At 38.7% G+C, this 15,808-nt stretch overlaps 1 protein-coding gene across 2 annotated transcripts in view; it reads right to left on the bottom strand.

The window, feature by feature from the left end:
• The window catches only part of NEK9 (NIMA related kinase 9), a 35,263-nt gene that overhangs the window by 12,896 nt on the left and 6,559 nt on the right, over positions 1 to 15,808 (bottom strand). For both annotated transcript variants that reach the window (XM_087819033.1, XM_087819037.1), the window contains exons 5-16: positions 14,820 to 14,925; positions 12,879 to 13,010; positions 11,234 to 11,344; positions 9,631 to 9,695; positions 7,195 to 7,245; positions 6,543 to 6,735; positions 4,491 to 4,635; positions 3,673 to 3,873; positions 3,437 to 3,483; positions 2,357 to 2,512; positions 1,174 to 1,282; positions 500 to 661 (exon numbers count right to left, since the gene is read on the bottom strand). In XM_087819033.1, the coding sequence (XP_087675159.1) occupies positions 500 to 661; positions 1,174 to 1,282; positions 2,357 to 2,512; positions 3,437 to 3,483; positions 3,673 to 3,873; positions 4,491 to 4,635; positions 6,543 to 6,735; positions 7,195 to 7,245; positions 9,631 to 9,695; positions 11,234 to 11,344; positions 12,879 to 13,010; positions 14,820 to 14,925 (1,478 nt within the window). The remainder of the gene's footprint in view (positions 1 to 499; positions 662 to 1,173; positions 1,283 to 2,356; positions 2,513 to 3,436; positions 3,484 to 3,672; positions 3,874 to 4,490; positions 4,636 to 6,542; positions 6,736 to 7,194; positions 7,246 to 9,630; positions 9,696 to 11,233; positions 11,345 to 12,878; positions 13,011 to 14,819; positions 14,926 to 15,808) is intronic.

The following is a 15,808-nucleotide window of genomic DNA, read 5'->3' as shown; positions in this document are numbered from 1 at the left end:
AAGAGCAAGCAGATGCTGCAGAGAAGAAATAGCTATGAGGGGAAGAGAAGAACATTCAGTTAGACCAATTCAGAAAGCGGAGAAACACAGTATACAGTCCTTCAGGCCTCAGCAGTTCCTAAGGGCGTCATTGCAGTGCAGCTGACCCCAATCAAGGAGCAAGGTGAAATTATGTTGTTCTCTTCTCCAGCCACCTAGCTAACAGTTATTGAAGCCCACATGGTGCTGAACAAGGTATATAGATAAGTATTTAATAATTCTTAAAACATTTTACAAAAAAAGTTAAAGTAAAAAAATAGGGACTTAGAACATTAACCTGCCATTAGCTAGAAATCTGACCTTTTAAAATAATCACTATGTTGAACACATGAAAACCAATTCAACACAAAAGGTAAACATATGATCCAGCTACACAAATAACTAGTCCACCTCCTTCCCAAACAAAAATTAAAACACAGCCATCTGTCCAAAAATCTTGGAAGGGTGTGTCCAGACTCACCATCAGTGGCAGCAATCGTAAACTCATCACCACAGGAGACCCTGATCACTTGCTTCCCACCTAGGGGTCCCCCCAACAGGTTGATTCCTAGACGCTTTTTATAATTCCCAACGCCCAGTTGTCCACACTTGTTGCAGCCAAAGGTCAACAGCCGGCCTCGCTCTGAGAGAAGCAAGAATAAATAACCAGGAGGCACAAATGGGTCATTGAACAGAGAGAAAAGCAGCCAATGCAGAGTTCCATGGGCTAGTTTCTGGTTGTTAGAGTACATATACAAGTACATATACACATGATCCTGGACCTAGGGAGCTAGGGTATACAGAACTATGACCAATTAGAGCCAGGAAGTGACTCAATATTGTATTTTCTCTCTAATATTGTATTTTAAATGTAGAAAATGAGTACTACCTAACTTGGAAAACCTACAGACGGTACTAATTAGAAACAGTAGTTGTCTGGAATTAGAGGTGTGGCATTCTCATTAAGGCATGTATTGATTAAGCATTTATAATTATCAACAAACATCTACTTGAATGTCTTAATTTGTTAATGAGATAACACGGGATGCTAGGGGGAAATCATGAGAATGTATATAGCTTAGAAAAGCTTATACTTGATAGTAAAATAGAGCCTGAGCCACTAAGGCCTGTGTATACAGTTGTAAATCAACTCACCATCAATAGCAGCTGTGTGAGTCTTGCCTGGGGCAATTGTACGAATCTTATAAAAGGACAACTGTTTGGCCAATGTAAAGGAGGTCGTGTAGGGAACTTCATGGTATGCCTGAAACAAGGTAAAACAAAAGTGGAGACTCATGAGGTAAAAAATGGAGAGGTAACAGGCTGAGAATGTTGTCAGTGACCAAAAGGACTTTCAAGCAAATTGTGGGAAAACACTGCATTTCATTATGGTACTCAGAAGAGTGCGCAAGTTAAAATTTATGAATTACTTATTTCTGGAACTTTCCGTTTAATATTTTTGGACTGTGGCTGATTGTGGGCAAGTGAAACCTCAGAAAGCAAAACAGTGGATAAAGGGGAACTACTAAATGGTAATTTTGAATATGCCTTTTCAAACCACACACACACCCTCCCCAGACTTGCCCTGAATTTGAGAATCACTACTTCAGAGACTGCTTTAAAAATTAATTATCTTTCCCATTGAGTCAGTAAACTTTTGTCTCTTATTTTGATTCTTTAGAAAATGACAAAAATTCATCATACTAACACAAAGAGGGGACTAAAACTTAATATCAGTGGTGAATTTCATGACAGTCTTGAAAGAGGTGAATGGTAATTACATTTAATAAGCCTGTACAGCATCAGTGATTTGGGAACAATATATCTAAAAAACTCTCCAGAGGTTTGATACATGGAAATATGATTCTTTTCACAATGTTAATTTTCTTATACCTATTTCAGTGATAAGGTAGAACCTGAATTCCATCACTTGATTCTTTGTAATCTATTTATTTATTGAAGTATAACTACAAAATATTACACAGCTGGACACATTTTTCTGTACGCATACAAATGTAAAACCACCACCCTGATCAAGATATAGACCACTCCCATCACCCTATAATCCCTCTTCCACCCCTTGTGTTAATACCCATGACCCTCCTCCCAGAAGTAACCATATCTTAACTTCTGCCATCGTAAGTTAATTTTACCTGATCTTAAACTTCATGTAATTGGAATTATATAGTATGTACTCTTTTGTTGCTGGCTTCTTTTGCCGAACATGTCTGTGAGATCCTCACTTTATTCTTAAGTCAAATTCCATGGTCACTAAGCAACAATAACATTCCCAAAGAGATTCCGACAATGTGGTTAGGACACCAAAGGAGGTACTCACTTCATGGTTGATGATACCAGACATACACTGATTCAGACCCAGTTTGTTGAACTCATTGAGTCCACAGGCCAGCACTTTGCCTGACTGGGTCAGCAGAAATGTCCCATCACAGCCACATTGAACTGCGACAATAATTAAGGCCTTGGGAACATCCACCTGCAAGAAAAAAAAAAATCAGAAAAATACCCCCAAATGTAACTTGTATTAGGAAAAAACCCTCAGATTCTTTAAAAAACCCACATCCTACATTTAACAGAATGACTACTACAGGGAAGTAAAGACTGCTCTAAGCTCTGTTTTCAACAAGAAGCTCAAGTTTTATAATAAAGTAAAAGAAGGCAGTTCCAAGCCAGCTAAACAGATAGTCCCTGTCACTGTTTTATGGACAGGTCTTACTTAGGAAAACTCAGAAAACACTGGGAAAGGAGAAGCTTTACTCATTGCTGATGCTGTCCTTTTCAGAAGAAAATGTAAATAAACATTGTTACAGTGAATGGGACAGTTGATTACAGCCAACCTTCGAGTGGGCGAACCTGTGCCCTAAGGTGGGTGTGAGAGAGATGTGACTGGCTCTTCCCTCAGCTGGTTTCAGCTCTTGTGCCAGCTCTTGAAGTGACAGCTCTTGCAGTGATGAGAATAATTAGGTATTATGTTTTATACAACGTGACCCCTAAATACAAACAACTATTTTATCTGGTGTTCAATTGTGGAAATAGAAGGGGAAAAAGGCTGTGTTGGGTTAAGAGACAGTATGTTGTTTTCCAATATCTTCCAAGGAATTTTCCAGGGTGTATTTAGCTCGATGTGACTTTTTCACTGTACAAGCTAATTTTACTCTCATCCCCGAGTAAGATGTGACTCCACAGTGTCCACAGAAGTTGTATCCTCCTTCTTAACTTTTTATGATTTAGTCAGATGACAAGACCACATAGTGCTAAATCAGGAATCCCGGATTGTTAGTGTCCCAGATAAGAAATCTTTCAGAAATAAGCACGTTGATATGAGGAGTTGGAAAGAAGACATGTTACTGGAATCTGTGTGACTAGATAGGCTTTAGGAAGAAGCTGCTTCTGATTTTACCTTTTGTGGTGTATAATAATCCTCTTCTGAATCCAAACCCAGTCGTCCTGAGACACATACAAGAAAGGAAATCATTAAAATGAGGGACCCCTTCCCAATGAAAATGTCCCATAAGATTCTCCTTTACTGAATTAATACTTTTCAAGCACAGGCTACAAGATGTGTTTAGATGCACACAAGCTTGAAGGCAGGTTGTGTGCCTGGGAATAACTGGACAGAGACAAGGCTACACCTACCATATTCGCCACAGCCCCAAGAATAGACTTCTTTGTTTCGTGTCAAAACCACCACATGATTATCTCCACAGGAGACCTGCTCCACTGGATTGTTCAGGAAGAAGTTCAGCTGCATGGGTTCTAATACTTCGGGGCCAGAAACCTTGTCCACCCCCATGCAGCCATAATAATCAGATCCAAAGGCATAGAGCTGACCCTCATCTGCAAAAGGAAGGAAAGCAGAACCCACCAAAAGAGTGACTTATTTTGTACAATCAGAAAGCTGGGCAGGACTAAAATGAGGAACACTCCTGCCAATGAGCTCACATGAGATGATTACATCACAGAAATCTGAAGGATAGACTGTGCAAGTATAGAGTTGTTTGTATTTAGGGGGTCACATGTACTGTTACAATAACAGGTTTAAAAAGTGGTAGTATTGTCATGTTAAAGGCCTATAATTTTACTGGGGCCATCTCTATTTTATAGAGAAGAAGAGAACTAAGGGATCATAAAATGAGTACTGGGAAGACCCAAACTGAACTTTAGCTCTTAATTCCTGATTTAGCGTTACCCACACCTGACCAGGTGGTGAGGTTGTTTCCCCACACCTGGGACATGCCATATCCCACCTCTTCTGCTATCCACCTGCCTCCTCTTTGCTCATCGCCCCTTAATATTATAGCAAATTGAGCAGGTTGTTATTAATGTGTATATCTGCTCATTGTCTTTGGTCCTGTGAATACTGTCTTTTGTTATAAAATCCCAACTGAAAGTGCACAGAATAAGTACAATACCCCACATTAAATATACTTGGATGCTTTCTGCTGATGGCTTACCTGTCACACAGACAGTGAAATCATCACCACACGACACCTGACGAATAGCTTTGCCTTGCAACTTTTCCACATGCTTGGGCTGTCGGTAGGAGGCTTTGTCTCCATGGCCCAGCTGACCATGGAGTTTTGTGCCCCCTTGCATGTTCTGTGAAATAAAGAGGTCTTGTGAAGTTTTAACTTTTCATGCCAAAAGCTAATCTTCAATATAATGTATTATTAAGAAAAACAGTAGGAAAAAAATCAGCTGGAAATTTAGAAATGAAAAAAAAAAAAAAAAGGGTAAGGAGATTAAACCTTTTATTTATTTATTTTTTGAGAGTAAATCTTTTAACTGTAGATAGTAAAGATTTAAAAAGTATCCAAATTGATATCCTTCAGGCCTTAAAAGGGCAGTCCCAATTTTGTCTTTTTCTTTCAAGTCTGAGGTAAACTATATATTTAATGATAGGTAATAGAGTATGTCCTCTTGGAAATCCTTACAAGAAGTTTTTACAAATTTGGTTACAGTTTCCTTGAAACATGGGAGAGTTATAAAGAATCCAGCTACATCAAAGAGGCTGCTATACAGCATCGAGATTACTTAAATGACTTTTCAACATTTTTACAGAGATGATAATGCTTTTCATTCAATAACTCAACTCTAAGTCCTTATATAAATATTTATTTTTTTTAGAGAGAGGGAAAAAGGGAGAGGGAGAGAAACATGAATGTGAGAAACATTGATGGGCTGCCTCCTGCATGTTTTTATTGATTTTTAGAGAGAAAAAGGGAGAAAGAAACACCAATGTGAGAGAGAAACATTGACCGGCTGCCTCCCATAAGTGCCCCAAACGGGGATCGAGCCTGCAACCTGGGCATGTGCCCTGACAGCGAATAGAACCGGCAACCTTTTGATGCATGGGACGCCCAACTGAGACACACTGGCCAGGCCAAATCCTTATATAAGTGTTTTTTTAAGGTGCTAATTTCACTCTGTTCTTGCAGCACATCAGGGGCTAGTTCTTTCAAGGATAGTGTTTTATGAAATAACAAAGTTAACACTCTACAATTGGGGCCATATCATGCATTCATTCATTCATTCATTCAATCAATCAATAGCTGAGTTTCCATACTATGTCACACAGCGGGTTTAAAGCCTATCCTCATTGAGAAGTTATTGGAAATTACTGGAAAAAATGAGCTCCCTGAGGAGGAGGAAGAGTGAGAACCACGGGCCTACAACAAGATCGGGTAAAGGAAAAGTAGTCTAAAATGAGCCTTAGAAGACACAGCTGAAGAAACAGGAAGAAAGCCAAGGGAACATGCTTTCATGGAAGCCAAAGCCAAAGCTTCGAGAAGGAGAGTGTGGTCGGGTCAATGCATCAAATGCTGCTGGGAGATCAAGCAAGATAAGGACTTGCTTATAAAAAGAATCTTTTATTTTCACAATTTATAAGTCATTTTGTCATGAGTAGTTTCAATCGAATGACAGAGATGGACGTTGCATTGTAGGTGAATGAAGAACGAATGGGAGATAGAGAAATAGTAATACATGTGATCTGTTTAAGAAGGTGAGAGACAGGGTGGAGTCTAGAGGGGAACAAAGGAAAATCTACTCAAGATATACCTAGCCATCTTCAATCACTGATGGAAGTCTTGGAATTTTCCTGACATGGCACAGTGCTTCATTTGTTTACAAAGCTATTTCACAGATACTGGTTGCTCTGAATATCATGGAAATAGAACAGATTAAGTGCCTTTCTGAAATCACCCAGCTGTAAACGAGAGTCCAGTTTCCTAGGTCCAAACTTAGGGTTCTTTCAATTCTTGCTCTCTCTCAATAATTCATTCAAAAAAACATTTAAAAAAGAGACCTAATATGTACTAGGCTTTGGGCATACATCAGTGAATCCTAAAAAGACAAAAATCACTGCTCGCAAAGGAGCTTACATTCCATCACCCCATGCTGCTACTCCCGAAGCACATGTTCAACTAACAACATACTCAGACATCCTGGGTCTGGTAAACAATTATGCTTACATCACTATTCTAAAGTACTTAGCTTTCACTTACCACCCAGGTGTACAGTTCCTTCTCCACTGTGACCACAGCGAAGTGGGTATTCCCTGCACACACCTGCCGAGCACTACAGCCACTCTTGATGACATCCAGTTTCTGGGGAGTGGATTTTCCACCACCCCAAACATAGACTTCACTGGTTCTTGATGTTACCACAGCAATGGGAGCTTCAGTCACAGTGCTTGACCTGCCAACAACCCCCAGAACAAAGGCACATTTAACATAAAAACTTTATCATAGAAAAACGCTCCCAGTCTGTTCCCTGAGAAGAACTGCCAATTATGGTATGAGAAAGAATGTTCTTTCTCGACAACCTATTTCAACCCTCTATCATTGCAGGCTTTGCAATTCCTGCCTCAGGGCTTCATCACAGCTTGGCCAGATCAGATTCCAGTCTGATCCATAACACCTACACTTTTCAACTTTTCAACATTAATCATGGTAATGATGTCCACTTTAGCATGAGGGTGAAATTATAGCTTTTCTTTTTCTCAGAAATGACTATCTGACATTTAAGCAGATGTTGGCTTCTGAAAGGAGGCCAAAGGCTAATTACTAGGATCAAACAATGTACAGACCCAACAAAAAAAGAACCCCTGGTGGTAATTTAAGATATATTACTTTTTAAGAGTCTCTGAACATTTACCTTGGTCTCTTTGTAGGTGCATTAAGCAGTGTGACTTTTTCCTCCATCTCTCTACCAAAAGAAAGGCAAAGATTCATGAGCGAAATAATAAGACCCTATATTCACCAGTGTCTCTTTAATATATTTCACAGATTTAATCCTCTATAAACTGTGTGTCCTACAATATCACAGTACTTTCAGGAAAGTACCTTGATACAACTCAAACAGTTATATAAACCTGGCTTTAGAGAATTCATTAAATACAAGGGGGCCAGCCATTGGGGCCGTTTGTTTTCTATCGCTGAGAAATGTTCCAAGCTGGAACAGAGAACCTTGAGAACTTTGATGCATATTTTTAGGTACCTGCCAAGATCTCCACCTAGTCTGCCCACTGACTCCCCAAACTCGGTATCTCTAAATCTCAGCTTATTATCTCTCTCCCATATAGCTTTTCTTTCTGACTCTCCTATTTTTTTAACTGCCAATCCCATTCTCCCAGTAAACACATTCTACAGAATCTATCTATATGACGTCCTCTATACTCACCTTTCCATTCCAGTCTCAACACCTTAGTTCTGGGCAGCTTTACTTCCCACCTGGATTATGATAGCACCTCTTAATTGGTCTCACCACAGTTCCAATCCACTTTACCCAGGCCTATACTGATTTAATACTAATAGTAGTATTGTTAAATAACTCTTAGGCATGCCTCTCATCACATGAACTGTCCCTCATAAACACTCAATTCTTCTGTACTATCTTTTGAATTAAGCACAAATTCCTTTGCCTGGCACTCAAAATTCTCTACCTACCTTTCCAGCCTTCCTTCTATTTACTGTCCACGTTTTAGCCCAGGGTTCTCCTTCTGCCTAAATTGATTATAGTTGAATTCCTGGTTTGGTGCTTAGGCATCAGTATTTTTTGAAAGCTTCTGAAATGTTGCTCGTTAGAGGCCAGTATATAGAACCACTAATCAGCTCAAATAGGACTTGGTGTTTCCTGAATATTTCCCACAACTTCCTGTGTCTGTGCTTTACCTGGAAAGCTCTTTATCTTACATTTTTCCATCAAAGTACAAAATTCTATATAATATATGTGTGCAAATCTACAATTATCTCAATAAAAACTGCAATTAAAATTATCATTAGAAATATTTAAATAAGATATTAAAACAGTGATTATACTGTTGGGAAATAAGTCAGATAAAAAATTTAAATGTGCTTAATCAGTCCCAAAGGGTGACAATGCCTAAATATACATAGAACGTAAATGTAAGGTCACACTGCTGCATCTGGAGTATCACACATAATTCTCGGCACTAAAACACTGTTCTGGAAAAGAACCAGAAAAGATTAATTACATGACACAACAGAATAAAGGTACTGACCAAACAGAAAAGATTATGGAATTAGGTGTACACTTAATGTACCTAAAGGGCAAGACTTGAAAAAGAGTGTAGTAAATGTTTGAATACTGGGAATATACAGAAACAGAGAACTGGTAGGGGAGGAAGAAGGGTAGTAAGGCAAAAATAGTGTAACAGAAAGAAACACAGACTAGGACATTTAAGAAAGATAAAGAATACCTCTTCCTTTAAGTAAGGGTTTGAAGCCTCCTGTAGGAAGGGAGCAATAAAGGACCTCCTTCCTACCTCTAGAGCCCCCTAACAGAATAAATCTCAGGAAACAACCTGTCAGGAATCAATCAAGCTTGACTTTAGGAAATGGGCAAAAGGCATCTGAAGAGGACTCCTCCAACTCTAGCTTACCATTGACAGCAGGGGTGGGGAACCTTTTTTCTGCGAGGGGCCATTTGGATATTTATATCATTCTTGGGCCATACAAAATTATCAGCTTAAAAATCAGCTATGGGAAAAGCTCCTAGGTTTACTGAATTTTGAGTCCTGCCTGCAGTTGCCTTGGCAGGGCCAGACCAAATGATTTCTGGCCCATGGGCCGGACGCTGCCCACCCCTGATCTAAAGGAATGCATGCACACACACACAGAGGCCTGGTCCAAATCCACACTAATATCCAACAATTACTGAGCACCCTGTGCCAGGCCCTCCTTTAATCCTCACCCTACCTCACTTTATGGAGGGGAAAACTAAGGAACAGAGATGTTAAATAAGTTGTCAAATATATGATAGAACTCAGATACAAACCTAAGGATGTTTTCTCTTAATTACTAAGCTTTAATGCCTAACTCTAGATTAAAATTCACAGATGGGGGAGCACAGGGCTCCTAGGGTCTCATAAGTATAAATTTAGAACAAAATAGCACAGGCTAAGGAGGTAAAAGTCTGGAGCTACCTTCAAATAATAAAAGCAGAGATGTTGGTAGAAAATAGCACCAGAGCAGCTAAGTCAGGAAATACCACCCTCTTTGTGGTACTCTGATCAGACCGCTAACAGTCAACCACCTACAGAAAAACAAGAGTGACTGTTTTGTACTTTACCTCCTGCGTTTCCTGAGAAGGGGGCGATCTAGAAGTTCATCTGCAGTGGGTCTCTGCTCAGGATCCTAAAAAGTACAAATGGGGCTAGTTTTAATTTAAAGGGAATGGGCAAAATGGGATCTAAAACAGCATTTTAGCCCTGGCTGGTTTGGCTCAGTGGTTGGAGAATTGGCCCGCGGACTGAAGGGTCTCGGGTTCGATTCTGACCAACTTGTACCTTGGTTGCAGGCTCTATCCCTGGCCCTGGTCCAGGGGGTGTATGGGAGGCAACCAATTGAAGTGTCTCTCTCCCGTTGATGTTTCTCCCGCTCTCTTCTGCTCTCTCTGAAAAGCAATGGAAGGAATATCCTTGGGTAAGGATTAAAAAAAAAAAAAATTTAAAGAGGCATTTTATTTCCTCTTAGAAGGCTGCTGGTTAATCATTCAAAGAGCACTGTATATGATCCTTTGTTTTTAAGAAATGCAATTTCTTGCCTGGCCGGGTGTGGCTCAGCAGTTGAGCATCGACTTACAGTCCAGGTGATTGGGGTTCGATTCCTGGTCAGGGCATATGCCCGGGTTGCGGGCTCAATCCCTGGCCGGGGGCATGCAGGAGGCAGCCGATCAATGACTCTCTCATCATTGATGTTTCTATCTCTCTCTCCCTCTCCTTTCCTCTCTCTGAAATCAATAAAGATATATTTTTAAAAAATTAAAAAATAAAAAACATAATTTCTTATGTCACATTCCATGCTTCATGTTTATCTCATTAACACTAACACTGGTACATGAGTGAAAATGCGACTTCCTCATTTGTTCATTTGGGCAGTGGCTCTCAAATTTCAATATATATGGAATATAAGAATCTTGTGGAGTGCTTATTACAAATAAAGATATCTGGGCTTATTCACAGAGATTCTGAACTAGTTGGTCTGGGGGCCCAGTAATCTTCATATTTTGCTTGTAACATCTCCCACCACGCCTGTGGTTCATGAACCATACCTTGAATAATACTGACACAGAGCTATACAGCAAGGCAAACTGTGAGATATTAGAAATATATATATTCTGTACATTAAGAACTCTAAATTACCTCTGACCATACTTTTATAAAATCAAGTTACAAAATTCTTGATCATAAAAAATGGAGCACAGTCCTGGCCAGGTGGCACAGTTGATCATCCCATACACCAAAAGGCTGCAGGTTTTATTCCTGGTCAGGGCACATGCCTAGGTTGTAGGTTCAATCACAGGTTGGGGCTCATACAGGAGGCAACTAATCGCTATTTCTCTCTCACATTGATATTTCTCTCTCCCCCGCCCTTCCTCTCTCTTTTATAAAAATCAATAAAAAACATATCCTTGGGTGAGATAAAAAAAAAAAAAAAAAGGAAATCCCTTAAAAAACCCCCCGAAAAACAGAGCACAATTTCACAAATTAATAAAGAACAAAGCAGAATAAAGTAAGAATCTGCTGGCTGAAGCCCACAAATATCAGTGACTGCCAATGCTCACACCCTGCCTAGGGAGGAGGATGTAGCTTTGTGCAGTTCACCTGTCGTACCCCAAACGCTAAAGCTGAAAGGAAAAACACTCAACTGAATTGATCTGTAAGCACACTCACCTGGTCGAGGCATGCATGGACCATCTGGATCAGTTCCAAAGAGTACTGACTAGAATCAACTTCCATGGCCCGGATTCCTTGTACAATCTTCACACACAAGTTGAGTGGATTCTATAAGAAAATGGTGATTGCACTGTCTTGGCTTTATAAAGATGACATTATAAAATAGGAGTAGAGACTCTGAGATGTCTGTGACTATTATTTAAAGAAGTGGCAATATTTTTGCATTAGGTCTAACTTCTTTTTATAACTATTACTATGTATCATCAGAAATGGTTAGGGATGCACTGCTGCTATCAGATGGAATAAAGCCAACTGGCCAACATGGAGATATGACTACGTGGCAAATAGCATAATACTCAGAGTATATTATAATCTGACCCTTCAACTGAATCCTCCCCCAAAAGGAAAGCAAGATTAGCCATGCTTCTTGGCTTTAAGTACCTCCTTTGCCAATTAATTTGCCTGCTAACTTATATATCCTAATAATGGTTATATAGATAATACTATGCTCCAACAAACAAGGTAGTGAATAATAATAATAAGCTTATAATGATATTATTATTATAATACCATCACCACCTTTACAGAGGCCAATATGAGCTAGGCAGGCATGTTATATATTTGATCTTTTTTAACCCTTGCAAACACCACACAAGGAGGTTATTATCCTTACCAATTCAGAGATGTAAAGTAACTTTCCTAAGACTACAGGTAAGTAAAAAATGGAGCCATAATTCCAACCAAAGTATCTGACTCCAAAACTCATTTTCCTTCCACTGTAATATTTAGAATTAGATGATCCACCAGAATAAGCTTAAGAATTTAGAAAAATAAATAGGTCTCATGAAAGGCCAATGCATTTGTATTATCTTACATTTGCATTTTTTATATAAATTATCAGAGCATCTCTGTGAGAAGAATATTCTTTCTTTGTTATAGATAAAATAGAGGATCAAAGAGATGAAGTGATTTGCCTAAGTTCTCACACTTGGTTTGTAAAGGAGATTGGAAGTGAACTCACTTGTTACTCAAATTGTGGTCCATAGACAAGTAGCATTAGCATCATCTGGAAGCTATCAGCCCTACCCCAGACTTACTCAGAGCCTGCATTTTAGCAAGGTGCCCAGGTGACTTCCTATGTGTATAAACGTTTGAGAAAAACTGTTTTACAATGGGCTTTACTTAAGAAGAAAAGAAAAAACGACTTAAAGGGATTTGTTACCCATAAAACAATAACGATATTTAATGAGTAATTTTTCATAAAAAAGATCAAAACACTTTCATGAGTATTATATAACCTGCCTTAGCTTCTTAAAGAAATGATGCAGCTAAAGCATAAGAAGTTAAATGGCATCACACAGTCGATCCTAGAGCCAGTTTTAAAGTTACAGTTAACAAATTCAAGCACAGTACTCGAGATACTTGATTATGATTATTCAATGGGGATTCAAACTGGAGATAAATCTGGTATACAGTACTCTAATAATATACTACTAAGCCAGGGCCAGGACACTGGTTGTTATTTTTGCCTACAGTTGATTTTTTGTTCAAGAAATCAGAAGCTCAGGGATAAATGAAGTTGATTATCTCAATCAAGTTGTACCATTTGCAAGGACAATGTGGGGATAACACATCAACTTACTGTAGCATCAAATGTTCTCTTTAGCGTAAGCAGTTCAAAGATGACGCACCCTACTGCCCAGATATCAGACTTGAAATTGTATTTTACTCCTTGGCAGAGCTCTGGAGACATGTAATATGGAGTTCCCACAAGCTGAACAAAGAAAACAATCAAAGAATAACTTCTTTTCTGAGGTAACTATACTAATATTTTGACAACTAAATCAAATTTCCCAGGAACTAGTGATAACAACCATAAAACATTCATCAGCATATCCCATAATGGTTTTTATGAGATGATGTCACTATGGGGAGAAATCTCTTAGACCAATCTCAAGAAACAATCTCTGTGGTAAAGGTACTGTGGGAATTTGGGAGCCACAATGGCTCTGTGATTCCTGGATTACAGACACTGTAGGCATTCAACGCTCACCGAAAACCTCATACAGATAAAGACATACTAAGTAAAAGTTCACCGAAGTGGGGGATAGGGGGACGACTGACAATGGGAAGAAGGTAACTGAATAAAGGGCTTAAAAGTTTTAACTGAAATGCATAGCAATAAAGTTTTTTAAATGGCTCAATTTGACATCTGTAATACTAACATAGCTAGTGAATTTCTTTCAAATTTGAAAATGATTTCTTTTTTTTTAAATCCTCACCTGAGGATATTTTTTCCATTGTTTTTCAGCAAGAGTGGAAGGGGGTAGAGAGAGAAACTTTGATGTGAGAGACATACATCAATTAGCTGTCTCCCGCACATGCCCCAACCGGAGCAGGGATTGAGCCTGCAACCAAGGTACACATTGGCCGGAATCAAACTGGGGACCCTGTAGTCCACAGGCCGACACTCTAACCACTGAGCAAAAACGGCTATGGCTGAAAAAGAATTCTTGAATTCAAGAATAAATTTGCAAATAAAAATGTCCTGAATGAAGGTCATGTCTTTCCCAAGATGAGAGACAATGAGTGCCCCAGAAATTCTAATAAAACTGAGAGCCATCTTTAATCCACAAAGAAATTTTCAGATGGCTTACACAGCATTTATAAATTTTTATATCATTCCATCTTTGCACTTAACTGGCTAATAAAAGTCAAGTCTTGGTTTTATCAAGACTTGATGAGAAAAATCCACATAAGACATGACTGCTTCTTCGGAAGCTCAATATGGTACCACCACACAAGCAGACTAAGTCCCTGAAGCAGAGAATCCCAGCCCCGGCCATCAGTATCCTTGGATATCTCAATATTGCTTGCAGGCATATCTCAACATTATCAAAAAACATCAGAACAAAACTAATTTTTATTAAACTTACATTTTCACGTTCTTCTAAGGACTGAGCACTGTGAAACCAAAAGAGTAATAATTGGGTTTATAATTCCTAAGAGGATGAGATCACTGTCCTTTAAGGTCAACTTATGTCTATTCTTTACTAATGATCTTTCTTAGGATCAGGTGAGAACAGAGCCATGCAGTTCAGATTGTGTATAATATTAAAGATCAGATTGTTTTCTGGGTATCAGCCTTTATTTGTCATAGAGAGCTTCTGGACCAGAAAATTTCAAAGAAAACACAAAAAGAGATATCTAACATCATAAGCTCAAATGTTAAATAAGAGATAAAGTGAAATCTACTAAAGGTTCTAGGCTGGAAAAAATAGTAAAGCATTTTGTTGCTTTTAGAAAAGTCTCTAGTAAGTGTCAGAAAGGGCTATGAGGTCAGAGCTGTAATGTGAACAATGACTCTTGAAAGAACACCTAGTGAGCCCAGGAAAAAGACTCCTGTAGATTTGCTTCATACTGGTAGTAGAGCGCACGATAAAAACTACCCGCAAACAATGTGATAAGTATGGAGAATCTGCAAGAATACTGAGAAAAAGATGCAAGATTTAGGGGGTATAGTTAAACCTCATGGTGCTAGAAAGGAAAAGGGAAAAAAATAAGACAAGGGAGACATACTTACCGTCTCAGCCATGGAATATTCAGAATTAAGTTTCTTTGCTAGGCCATAATCTCCAAGTTTTATCAGATTTGCCTTGGTCAGAAAAATATTTAATGTCTTTATATCTCTGAAAGAAAAAAAAAAGCATAAGGCCATATAGTCAATTGTTTTATCTCATCTCCCACTGCACCCAGGATTAGTACAGAATAAAAATGATTGTGTCACCGCTGCTCAGACTGTTATGGATCCAAACACTGGTCATCACCTTCACAAGTACTTTCACACTGAAAAGGGGACTTGGGAGAGTGGAGGCAGAAGATTAACTTCTTCCTCCAGGGCTTCATGGCACAGGCATGCCTCCCATACCTCTGAAGCTGAGAGGGTAAGACAAAAAAAATGGTGCCCCAGGTAATTATAAAAGGTACACTGCCTCTTCAATTACCGCTTATGCTTTGAACAAAGTGATATCAAGGCAATTTTAACACTTGGTTGGTATTAAAGTTTCAAATCCAGTAAGGCAAGAGAAGAGGCTATTTTTCTAAAGATGAACTGACCACATGTTAAACAAATAAACTTTGCCTGGTTTACACTCTAGCTTCCTTTACTAAAAGGTGCGAAAAAAATCAGAACAATATTCTTTGTAACTTTTGAAAATATGCAACAGTAGTCATTCAATAGCTATCAAGACATATATGTTAACAATTAATAAATCAACAAAAAAAATACTGCTGTAGTAACATTAAGCTCTAACAATGGTCAATGACTCAAGGATATAATGATGTGGAAATGTTCATAATGGTTCTCTCCTATAGCAAAAAAATGAACAGAAAACTGTCCCCCCCCACAAGATCTAGTAAAACTGTACAATTAATTATACAAAATAAATAGGCCTTAGATTCAAATTAAAAGAATTATGAAATTAAAAACAATTGCCAATTATTGCTCAGAGAGAACATTCACTTTGAATTCCAACCAATCTAGTACTACTTCTCATAGTGGCTTCTAGGTTT

Source organism: Miniopterus natalensis, chromosome 1 (assembly GCF_054644295.1).
Source record: "Miniopterus natalensis isolate mMinNat1 chromosome 1, mMinNat1.hap1, whole genome shotgun sequence".
Classification (NCBI taxonomy): domain Eukaryota; kingdom Metazoa; phylum Chordata; class Mammalia; order Chiroptera; family Miniopteridae; genus Miniopterus; species Miniopterus natalensis.
Note: the sequence above shows the minus strand (reverse complement) of the source record. Positions and strands in the feature narration are given on the sequence as shown.